The 12,454-nt window shown below is 45.6% G+C and overlaps 1 protein-coding gene across 10 annotated transcripts in view; it reads left to right on the top strand.

The window, feature by feature from the left end:
- The window catches only part of LOC147634518 (uncharacterized), a 30,829-nt gene that overhangs the window by 55 nt on the left and 18,320 nt on the right, over positions 1-12,454 (top strand). For 8 of the 10 annotated variants that reach the window (XM_086803591.1, XM_086803590.1, XM_086803589.1 and 5 more), the window contains exons 1-8: positions 1-1,224; positions 1,587-1,641; positions 1,787-1,844; positions 2,014-2,108; positions 2,205-2,308; positions 2,507-2,635; positions 2,727-3,729; positions 3,828-3,949. The exon at positions 1-1,224 is cut by the window's left edge and continues 55 nt beyond it. In XM_086803591.1, coding sequence (XP_086659717.1) covers positions 1,109-1,224; positions 1,587-1,641; positions 1,787-1,844; positions 2,014-2,108; positions 2,205-2,308; positions 2,507-2,635; positions 2,727-3,729; positions 3,828-3,949 — 1,682 coding nt within the window. In that variant the 5' untranslated portion in view covers positions 1-1,108. Of the gene's footprint in view, positions 1,225-1,306; positions 1,466-1,586; positions 1,642-1,786; positions 1,845-2,013; positions 2,109-2,204; positions 2,309-2,506; positions 2,636-2,726; positions 3,730-3,827; positions 3,950-12,454 lie in introns of all 10 variants that reach the window. The other 2 variants (XM_086803592.1, XM_086803594.1) reach the window with 2 other exon arrangements.

The raw sequence follows: 12,454 nt of genomic DNA, 5'->3' as shown, positions 1-12,454 counted from the left end.
ATTTCATTACTTTAGCGGCAACATACAGATTAAGGTTTTTATTGACCGAGGGGCGGCATTAACGGTAGGGCACCGTTGCTAAGGGAGAGCTATTTGCGAATTTTCAATTTTTTCAATTTCTGCAACCCATCGTTTCTTTTGCTTCCGCCATCGCCTTCCTCTCCCCTCTCTCTCTCTCTCTCTCTCTCTCTCTTTTTATCTCACTTTCTATCTCCGTGCAAACTCTGCAAAAAGACTAATTTTTGCATACTTTCAAGGTTTCCATTGATCTTTCCTTTGGAGATTTAAAAAGCCACACAGCTGCTCTCTGCAGAAAGTCCGATTAGGGTTTGAGGTTTCTCGAAATCAGGGTTCCAGATTTCCCCTCAATCTACCTCCTCGTCGTTGCGCTCTGTGTGTGGCAACATGTGAGCGCTCAAGTTTGAGCTTCACAGATTTAAGGTTTTCTGGATTAGGGTTTCGCAGACTAGTGGCCTCGTCAGGCCTCGGCCTGTTATCTGATTTTTCAGCTTTCTTCGAATCATCAAGAGCATCAGGAAATCATCGCAGATAAGGGTTTTTGCTGAACCTCCTCATTGAGAGCTTCGAAATCTAAATTGGAAACTTATCCACATCAAGAGCATCAGGAAATCATCGCAGATAAGGGTTTTTGCTGAACCTCCTCATTGAGAGCTTCGAAATCTAAATTGGAAAGGGAAAGACGCGGAGGGCAAGGGCTGATCTGCATCACCATCGCTGCGGGCCTGGTCAGATTTCTAAGCTTTCTGCTTCTGTGCAGATTAGCTTTACTCAGACCTCGATTAGGGTTTCCCAAACCTTGATTAGGGTTCTCAGCTTCTCCATGTCCTACCAAGGCCACGCTTCACTGCTTAACCTTCAGAGCATTGTTCCAGTTTCGGAAAGATGTACTGCTGCTTGATCAGAGAGGGACTGTGGATTGCGTTCTGTAACAAATCCTAATTCCCGCAACAGTTTGTAGCTTAATTTCACCTGTGAATCGCCATAGCTGCAGTTTTGCAGCTCCTTTAGGCAAATTCCAACCGCTAAGCAGCTGGTAACGCCTTTGATCTTGAAGGCCAACCGTCAGGACGTTTAATTTGAAGTGAAAATGGCTGGGCTTGAAGCACAGAAAACCGGAGACTCAGAGCAGTGCAAACCGGCAATTTCCACTTCCTCCATGTCTGAATGTGCAGACAGTGCTGATCGCCTGCCGTCTGTGCAAGGGTATGTAATCTCTTTGCTAACGGTGGGTTTACTACCTTTCTTTTTCTTTTCACCATATTAGCCACCTAATATCCCTATTTAGCGTTTTCGATTCCCAGATTTCTTGCCCCACCCGCGAGGGACGAGGAAAATTGGCAAGTGACGAGTCGGGTATTGAACCAAAGGAAAATAGCCCATTATGACAACATCCTATCAGTAATTGCCCATTACCATAGCCTAATCAATCCTGACCTGATCGCCGGTAAACATAGCCCGTTATCATAATCTAAGCCCTGGTCACGAGATTTTTTCACCAATAGCCCATTCATAATAACATCTTTCTTCTACCAAAACATCTTTTTACTAATAGTCCATCATGGCAGGCGCTCTGGTGGGCCGACAAGGAGATCCTCTAAAGGTGGGTGGACTCCAGAAGAGGTGAGAATGACTTAAATATTTGCTTAATTACAGGGTATTTTCTAGGTTTATCACTCGCAAATTAAGACTTTCATAAAGGGTGTGGGATATAATCGTAGCTTATCACATTTCAAATTGAACAAAACGTGGTTTACTTCTGTGACAGGATGAAATACTTCGAAGAGCGGTTCAGCGTTTTAAGGGAAAGAACTGGAAAAAGATAGGTACATGCACCACAAATCTAGATAATCATTTAGTGCACAGTTGCTCCCTCAATTGTAGCTGATTCAGATGCAAGGGAAGGCTGTAAACGTGTGAACCATAGTCGTGTGGTGGAATTGGAGCATGCTCTGGTCCCTGATCCAGTTATCTTTTATATTTCATTTGCTGCAGCGGAGTTGCTCAAGGATCGATCTGATGTTCAATGCCTGCATCGCTGGCAGAAGGTCCTCAATCCGAACCTTGTGAAGGGACCCTGGACTAAGGAGGTGGGCTTATTTTGTATTTTGCATGCAGTTCTCCTAGGACGCTATGCCAGGCATTCATGGGTAACTAAGCTGTTATTGCTTTATCCTTGTCTTTAGGAAGATGAAAAGATAATGGAACTTGTTATCAAGCATGGGCCGAAGAAATGGTCTGTTATCTCGCGGTCATTACCAGGTCGAATTGGAAAGCAGTGCCGTGAAAGGTTTGCATTATTTTCTTTCAGCAAAATATGCTTACGGGAATGTCATTTATACATCCTTGTGTAAACCTTGTCAAGTGGCACTTGGAAAGTCAAAAAGGACAAGATGCCTTCACCCTAGTAAGGTGTTTAAGTGGGTTAACATTTCGTGTAGTTAAAAACAAGCAAATTTAATGTATAATATCTTGTTTAAATATGCAGATGGCACAATCATTTGGATCCTAACATAAAGAAGGATGCATGGACGCCAGAGGAAGAGCTAGCACTTATTGAGGCTCATCAGCTTAATGGGAATAAATGGGCAGAGATAGCAAAATGTCTACCTGGAAGGTATGCTATCTCTAAGCTTTCTATCTCCTTGGATATGCAGTATGGCCTTTCACATGCATAAGATCACCATTGGAAATGATTTTGTTTTCAGGACCGACAATGCTATAAAAAACCATTGGAACAGCTCGTTGAAGAAAAAGTTGGACTCGACGACTGTACCCGGATCTGTATTAGACCAATCAAAAGGGATTGAGGCGAGGTCGACCTTGGGTGAACCTGTAGTGGGCATGCAGGCAAGAAGTGTCCAGTTGGATCTTCAAAAGGAATTGGCTGGCAGAAGTGCCACATCATCGGACTTGTGCACACCACTGGACAGGTTGAGCAAAACAGTGCAGGTTGACAAAGAATCACCAGAGTCTTTCAGAGCGAGAAATGGACAGAGGCACCTTGGTGGTGCGGATCTAAGAAGAATGACAAACTCTTTGCTTCTTCCTGGAGTGACAAGTGAATTGGCCTCAAATCGGTTAGCAGATTCAGCTAGAGGTTTGGATATGGCTGTGGCAGTGGCTTGGGGTAGCCACACAACTTTGAGAGGTTTGAATCGAGCTGCTGTTGAGAATGACATGCCACGGCCACCAAAATCAGAGAACTTATCTGGTTACCCTTTACAGTCATGTTCTGGAAAAGCTCTCTCTTACACCACATCTCAACCCTCGACACCTGTTGGGTCCTTCTTACGGAGAAAAGTTTCTGAGGATGGATCAAGGGACCACATGAACTTGGTAGGAGCCAGCTTATCTCCTTCCAAGATTGAAGCTGTCACAAACCCTTCGAGCCCTCTTGATGTCCGGATAATAATGTCATCAATCGGTGGTTTCACATCTCCATCTCATCCCTGGGCGGCTTCTCTCCCAGAGATCAGCGCTGTGCTTCGTTCTGCAGCAAAAAGTTTTCGTTGCACCCCTTCCATATTGCGGAAGCGGCCACATGAAGCAGCGACACCTAAACACGAAGGTCCTACTCCAAAAAAGAGTAATGCAGTGCAAGAAGTTCACACTCCAGAGAAGAATTGCAAAGCATATGCCAGAAGATCCTCGAGTAATAGTTCGTTAACACCTGAGATGGAGTTGCTTGAAGCTTCTGATTCTCCGCAGGTTTGAGAAGAGAAACTGCAGGCCTTATTTCCTTTCACATCTATATGCAATCCAGCATCCTAGTAGGCTGGCACTTTACAAGATGATATTTATGTCAGTTTTGCATACAAGGGCATACCCCATCATGGGATGTAAGGGAGTTGGTGTTGGAAAGGGATATGTCAGAGCACTGTCCATTGGACCAAGTGACACGTGCTGTGGTGGTTGAAGAGCCAACAAGGTATGATTCAACCCGCGTTATGAGTGCAAGTGTTTGTTTGTGGGCTTCTTTCCACATGTTTCTTTGCTTGCACAGTTTTCATGCAATCGATAAGAAGTCTGCCTTGCTGTGTTTGCTCTCCTTTTCTGAATAAAAGGAGTTGATTACACCAGGAGCAAAGCCATGCCTTAATTTGACTCAACATGGGGAAACTACCAGGTTCATACATTATAAGGATTGACAGATTGAGAGCTGTGTTTTGATTCTATGGTTAGTGGTGTACTTAGCTAGTGGAGAAATCTGTGGTTATTCCGTTACCGGACGAGACCTGAGCATGCTAGCTTACTAGGTCTGGCTATATCTTATTATCATGCCCTTAGCATATGCGCTACACTGATGTTCATGGTAACTGCAAGAAGTCTAGACACTACCCATACTGCAACAGTTTCAACACCCTTGTATATCACTGTCAGAATGGATTCCATGGCAGTTGATGTGTCAATACATGTTTGGGTTTGCCCCAGCTGATTTCTGCAGCAGCTTATGTGTCATTTCCTCATTAGGCTTTCTCCCCTGTGATGATTTGGCTACATACAGGTCCCATCAGGGCAGCACATGACGTTAGAAAAGACAAGGAAAAGAGCAAGGATGTGAGGATAGACATGGTAATCGATCCAGCGTAGGGTCTCAAGGGGGATGTACTTGAGAATGATCAGGTCGTAGAATGAAGTTATCGTTTCAAAGAAGATTGTAAAAATTGGAGGCAACATAGGAACTGTCAAGGTTATGGGCCATAGTTTTAAGGTTTTTGAGGTGTGGTGTCATTGCGGATGATCGTGACTTTGGATGGGATAAGTCAGCCTTATCCTGCTAATGAGATAGTTAAGGCCTTCCATGGGTAAATGGATAAGATGGGGGGGACTGTCACCTGGTAGTTCTACCTGGGGATGGTTTAATAAAAGCTGTGAGAGCGAGAGATTGTCCAGTACATTTTCTACATGCACTAGCATAGTTTGACATGTGTGAATATTGTGTGTAAAGGATGCTTTTTGGACAATCCCTGCCTGAACTATGTTTGTGTACCTGATGGAGCTGGGGTGCCCAGAACTAAGTGACCGTAGGTTGTCCGCATGAAATGTATGTTGACGAGCGTCTGGTTTAGTTGTGCAGATGATAAGTATTTGCCTTAATACTTGGTTTTATTTTCAAGGCTTGTGTAACATTTTATAAGGCTAACTGTACACACGTTAACATGGAAGGGCGGACACTTTATCCTAAAAGACCTTCCACCACATCAATAACTCTTATAACTTGTGGGGGGTATTTTTAAAAAAAGGTTGGTTAATTTTATCTCCTTCACAAAGTTTGCGAGTTGTGCATATTTCTTCCCCTTCATGCTGACCATCTCTCTCTCTCTCTCTCTCTCTCTCTCTCTCTCTCTCTCTCGGCCAAGCTTTTCCCAAAGCTCCAGTCCCTACACACAGCTTTTCTTGAGGGTCATTGGTGATGGATTCATTGAGAGGCCCAGTTATCTCCGCAAACACTTGCCCGACGCCATTATGTGGATCACCATTGGTCAGCTGTCACACTGCCTTCGGATTGAGATAGGGAGAGAAAAGGGCATCCCACGAGATAGACGGGTATGCATGCTATGTAATACTGGGGAGATCGAGTCTGAGGAGCATGTACATACTTAGATGCCTAGTTTACTATGAGATACGCGGATGCTGTCACTGTTTCTTCAAGCAGGGGTTCAGGCCCAGGTGATGCATTACAGATACTAGCGATGCCTGGGACGATACCTATTAGAGGCATCCATCATTGACTTCTTTGGCCCCTACCAGAGACGACTCGCCTGGACATATGGACCAGGACAGAGGTAGGCAGACACCCCCATTGAGTGAGTGCCCTCCAGACCCATGGCAGGCTGGCATCATGCACCCATGAAGTCCTCTGAGAGAGAGCACAGTTTCTCCGGATTAGTTAAGACGCCCCTGATCTCGGTGATCCAAACCCTCCACTCGCCAGCTTCGGATCCGGACTTGCTTCAGCGACACAGAGAGGCAGCCGTGCAGGTGGTGGATATTAAGGCCAGGTACATGGTTCATAAGGAGGACGTCACACTACGAGCCCGGACACATGAGTTTCTTCTGCTGCCTAGTTTATTGTACACAGAGGGTCTACGTAGTATGTTGGCCTTGTCTATCCTTTCAGCAGCTAGTCTTTTACTTTATTCATGTTGTCTTGACATCCAGTTTACTCGTGGATTACATATGTAAGAGATTTTGGTCTCATAGACCCTTTGGGTCTTTCGTAGATGTCAATACAATCTTTCTTTTGCTCCCCCATTCCTTGAGTTACGTGCAGCCGGCATTCCTGATTTGGACCTGAATTGCTGTTGTCCAGCCTGCTCATACCCATTTCTGGCCTGCTGCCCATAGCACCCCGTGGAGATACACAACCTTTGTAGCTTCTCTTTGATTGCTTTTATCTGTTTGAAATTCTCATAAACAACCTTCTTTATTTCATCATCTTGAGGGGCTGTCCCACTATGTGTGTCGGGAACCTGAAGTACAATTTTACTACTCTCTTCTGGCAAGTTTGGAGAAGCCGATTGGGGAACTTGAAGAATTTGAAGCAATGGTTCTACATCGACATTTGAAGACTTAAGGACAATGGAGCTCTCCTTGACCACCCAAGGACTGGTCACGTGAACCACAAGATAAGTAAGTTGTTCTAGACAGAGACGCGTGGGTTCAAACCTATGTAAAGTTCACTGTGGGGAGTTTGGGTCTCCCCAGTGATAGGGCATATAGTCTAGGGCTTGAAGACTTTGAAGAAATGGTTCTACATCGACATTTGAAGACTTAAGGACAAAGGAGCTTGCCACGACCCAAGGACTTTAAGCCACGTGAACCACAAGATAAGTAAGTGTATTCAATTGTTCTAGACAGGGATACGTGGGTTTGAACCTATGTAAAGTTCAGGGAGCTTTAAGGACAAAGGAGCTTCCCCCGACCCAAGGACTTTAAGCCACGTGAACCGCAAGATAAGTAAGTGTATTCAATTGTTCTAGACAGGGATACGTGGGTTCGAACCTATGTAAAGTTCAGGGAGCTTTTGGTCTCCCCAGTGAGCACATAGTCCAGGGCCATAGATGGAATACCGCCTTGATCGTGGATGCGGGGTTTCTGCCCCAATGCGGTGTCATCATGTAATGTATTTTGTTTCATTGTTATGTGGTTATTTGAATGCTGTAAACTTGCGGTTTTTGGCTACATTGGTATCAATGTCTAGCCTTCTTTTCTTTGTGATTGGAAGACGATCCTAGAGCGAACGTCCTTTCTGTTAGATTTGATTAAGCATAATGGCTAGCCACTCAGATAGTTGTGTGGTAGGGACACACATTGAAATAGGGCAAGCTATTGCTCAAGAGGAGTCAATTTCTGAATTAGAGCTATTGTGTAGAGAGCTTAAAGAGAAGGACACTAAGCTGAGGAACTTGCAAGAGGATCCAGGCATAAAGCAAGTCCTTGATGCTAGGAAGCAAAGTGCTGTGGAAGAAGAAATCTTCATGAAATATGCTCAAGAGTTGGGATTTAAGCCTTGTGAGTTGGCTTTGTCATTTTTCTTCAAGAGTGGTGATGTAATACAAGATCATGAAGGTAGACTTGCTTTCAAGAAGCTTTGTCATTTTTCTTTAGGAGTGATTTTGTCATTTTTCTTCAAGAGTGGTGATGTAATACAAGATCATGAAGGTAGAGTTGCTTTTAAGAAGCTGCCCCACCTTAATCCTCATGATGCCGTGAAACGAGACCCAAGCAGGGGTCACCCCTTCCTGGACTCACTTCTCCAGTTAGCACTTTAATATACACTCTTAAAAGACAATAGCACAAGACAAAGTAGCAATAAAAAGTAATTAACAACTCTGAGCATAGATAGATGACACCACACTGAGGCCGGAACGGCCGGCCCCCCCCCAAGGATTGTTATTATTACTTGGGAGAATTTGTTACAAGTACACGGGCCCAAGGCCAGATTTCCAATAAGCAATGCACGATGAAAAAAAACAAAGTATCAAACCCAAACATGTTTGTTGATGCCGAGTCTGCAGTCACCAAGGGCTGCCCCGTCCATAGCACCTTCCAGAGTCACACTCTGCGTGCAATCCACCCGTCCCTGGCACTACGGATCACGCCGTGCCAGTCCTAGCGATGGGGCACCCTCACGGAGTTGACTCGGTGAATGGAAGAGGAGTCCAGACATAGGAGAGCAGGAGAATTCCTCATTCTTCGCGATGAAAATCTTCTGGAGCCACCGTACAGCCAGTAGGAAGAGTGAAACAACCTGGCCACTTGTAGGAAATGCGTATGTCCTAAATCCACGCGGATAACCCCACTGGTTTGACCTGAATCACACGTGGGAGTGAAGAGGGCTCCTGCTAGCTGTTTTGAGCACACACATGAGAGAAAAAGAGTGCTGTCCAGACCTGAATCCACGTGTGGAAGTGAATAGAGAGAAAGCTGTACCATTCAGTCCATGGGAAAAGGGTTCCCAGGATGCTGTACGGCCAGAATCAACAGATAATGATGGTACTGTACCTGCTGTACCTGCTGTACCTGTTGTACGACCAGAATCAGCAAATAATGATGGTACTGTACCTGCTGTACGACCAGAATCAGCAAATAATGATGGTACTGTACCTGCTGTACCTGCTGCACGACCAGAATCAGCAAATAATGATGGTACTGTACCTGTTGTACTTGCTGTACGACCAGAATCAGCAAATAATGATGGTACTGTACCTGTTGTACCTGTTGTACCTGCTGTTTCATGAGAATAATGAGTGCTCCAGCCTGTTTTCTCTAAATCCCAGCAAGCAGTTGTGTTTTCTTCCTCCAAAATGCAAGGGAGAGGGCTGGAAGTGAGGCGCCTTCCTCCCATGCAAAGGATTGGGTGTGGTAGGTGGGGTAGGTGGCCAACCCCCACCCCACATGCTATAAAAGGGTGCCCAGGCCAAAAGAAGGTGCCCACACTTATAAAGTGTCCACCTACTTTTAATGAAGTATGAAACCTGTAAGTTATAAGACTTATAACTTAAAACTCTTATTAAAATAAGAGTTTCCCACCTGTTCACACGCCACAAAACCTGTCAGAAGACAAGGCATTCCACGGCTCACGGGAGGGCGTCCCCGACCCCTGAGCTAGACACACATGTCAAGCATGCAAACGAAACCAGTTCACGCGAAAACATTTCAAAGGCAGGCAAACATGAGTGCACAATGCAACATTGTTAAAGGATAATCTCCGTTCATGTACTTGCACAATACTTGACATTTCCGGGCACAAACAGGCCCACCGGAAAGTCAATTCCAGGTACACACACAGTGTACAATCCACCCGTCCCCCCCTGGCACTACGAATCACGCCGTGCCAGTCCTAGCGGTGGTAATCCAGAAACATACACCGTGTGCAATCCACCCGTCCCTGGCACTACGAATCACGCCGTGCCAGTCCTAGCGATGGAGCACCACTACGGAGTATGCTCATCCAGAGCCCAAAGCTCACACAAGAAGATAAGAGGACCATTAGATAGCTCAATGGTGACATCTCCCCGTCTTCTAAACAGTTGTCCGCAACTGAAAAGCTTCCAAATAGTCATGGAGAAGCTGCGGATAATCTTTGAAGTAGTCCTCATCAACCCACTTAGCATCAACGGGGAGATAGTTCTTGAACTTCACCAAATAGCGTCTCACAAGCTTGCCTGCAGATAGCTTACGCTCTTTATGAAACACAATCTGCTCTGGTTGCAAAATCTCTTCCAACTCATCCACTTCTGGTGGATCCTCAATGATAGGAAGACTTGGTTCCGGACCCACATACTTGCGTAAGAGGCTAACATGGAAAGCATTATGTATCTTCCAATGGGATGGCAATGCTAAACGAAAAGCAACTTCATTGATCTGCTCAATGACCTTGAAAGGCCCATAATACCTGGATGAGAGCTTGGGAAACATCCCCTCCTTACCAGATCTCTTACGGAGTCTAGCTTTTTCGAATTTCAGCAATACCCAATCATTTACCTTGACATCCAAATGCTTTCTATGCTTGTCTGCAGCCTTCTTATGCTTCTCTTGAGAACGGGCTATGGCTGTCCGTACCTGTGCAAAGGCAACATCCAAGTCCCTGACAAAGTCATCAGCAGCAAAAATCTCATCCTTAGTACGTAGGATGGGAGGCAATACCACTTTGCCATAAACTATCTCGAAGGGAGCCTTCCCAGTAGAAGCATGCACCGTGTTATTGTATGCAAACTCCACAAGTGGCAAATACTTTTCCCACAAAGTCTTTTGATCAGCCACATAGCATTTGAGAAGGTCCAATACGGCTGAATTTGCTGCCTCACTTTGACCATCGGTTTGAGGATGAAAAGCGGATGAAAAATTCAGCTTTGTGCCCATATTGTCAAAAAGTGCTCTCCAGAAGAGACTGGTAGTTCGAGGATCACGGTCACCCACAATAGATTTAGGCATACCATGATGCTTGAATACCTGTGATAAGAAAACTTTTGCCATATGATCTGCCTTGATCGTTTTCTTGACCGGCAAGAAATGAGCTTGCTTGCTAAACCGGTCAACGATAGTCCATATAGCATCATTACCTTGCTGAGTGCGAGGCAAATCCATGATGAAATCCATAGCTATACTCTCCCATGGCTGCGAGGGAATAGGCAATGGTAGAAGCAATCCAGGAGACTTGTGACGATCAAACTTGACCTTTTGGCAAATGAGGCAAGCACGTACATAAGCCTCAATGTCCTTCCTCATCCCTGGCCAAAAGAAGTAGCGTTCAACCATATGAGGCAAGCACGTACATAAGCCTCAATGTCCTTCCTCATCCCCTATTATGCAGGTAAAGTAGTAGTACGGGGATGTCGGTGCTCTCTAAGCCCATGAGAAACCTGCAATGATGAAGAATGAGGCTTGTAACGATCATCTCTAGAAGTAATGTTACCTTCATAGGCATGGCTATGCCTCCCATATAAGGTAGAATCCAACGGGATGTAATGGAAGGCTCCTCTTTGTGGACAGCAGATTTCAGCTTTGGAGAGGCTATCCCAGGCATGTCCACCAATGGAGATCTCTTTATAACAAGCTCCCCATCCTGGCCCTGCAATACATCACCCTTTTCCACTAAGAATGAAAGAGCTAGCTCACGAGGTTTCAGCCCTGATCCACGAGCCAAAGCTTCAAAGTCTTGAAAGACGGTTGCCTCCTTTTTCTTTGCATCTAGCACTTGTTGAATGTGTGGGTCCTCACGTAGGCTGGCCAATTCCATCTCCCTGGCATGGAGAAGCTCTCGCATACGCTGAATTTCAGCATTGATGGCACTTGGCTCTTGCTCTTGCTCCTGCATTTTCTCCTTGCCACGGGACGGCTGTCCCAACCATACATGATCACGGGCATAAGGCATCCGTCCACTTGCTTGAGTTCCACTGGAGTGCCCCTTTGAATTTGGCACTTCCTTGCTACTTGCTTGGCTAGCCATAATAAGAGTAAAGTCACTAATGGAGAGTGGTCAGGAAGCCTTTGGATCGTCTCCCAATGTAGAAAAAGGAAGATCCGTGCTCTGATACCACTGAAACGAGACCCAAGCAGGGGTCACCCCTTCCTGGACTCACTTCTCCAGTTAGCACTTTAATATACACTCTTAAAAGACAATAGCACAAGACAAAGTAGCAATAAAAAGTAATTAACAACTCTGAGCATAGATAGATGACACCACACTGAGGCCGGAACGGCCGGCCCCCCCCCCAAGGATTGTTATTATTACTTGGGAGAATTTGTTACAAGTACACGGGCCCAAGGCCAGATTTCCAATAAGCAATGCACGATGAAAAAAAACAAAGTATCAAACCCAAACATGTTTGTTGATGCCGAGTCTGCAGTCACCAAGGGCTGCCCCGTCCATAGCACCTTCCAGAGTCACACTCTGCGTGCAATCCACCCGTCCCTGGCACTACGGATCACGCCGTGCCAGTCCTAGCGATGGGGCACCCTCACGGAGTTGACTCGGTGAATGGAAGAGGAGTCCAGACATAGGAGAGCAGGAGAATTCCTCATTCTTCGCGATGAAAATCTTCTGGAGCCACCGTACAGCCAGTAGGAAGAGTGAAACAACCTGGGCCACTTGTAGGAAATGCGTATGTCCTAAATCCACGCGGATAACCCCACTGGTTTGACCTGAATCACACGTGGGAGTGAAGAGGGCTCCTGCTAGCTGTTTTGAGCACACACATGAGAGAAAAAGAGTGCTGTCCAGACCTGAATCCACGTGTGGAAGTGAATAGAGAGAAAGCTGTACCATTCAGTCCATGGGAAAAGGGTTCCCAGGATGCTGTACGGCCAGAATCAACAGATAATGATGGTACTGTACCTGCTGTACCTGCTGTACGACCAGAATCAGCAAATAATGATGGTACTGTACCTGCTGTACCTGCTGTACGACCAAAATCAGCAAATACTG

This window comes from Cibotium barometz, chromosome 10 (assembly GCF_041138505.1).
Source record: "Cibotium barometz isolate CiBa-2024 chromosome 10, ASM4113850v1, whole genome shotgun sequence".
NCBI classification, from domain to species: domain Eukaryota; kingdom Viridiplantae; phylum Streptophyta; class Polypodiopsida; order Cyatheales; family Cibotiaceae; genus Cibotium; species Cibotium barometz.
Note: the sequence above shows the minus strand (reverse complement) of the source record. Positions and strands in the feature narration are given on the sequence as shown.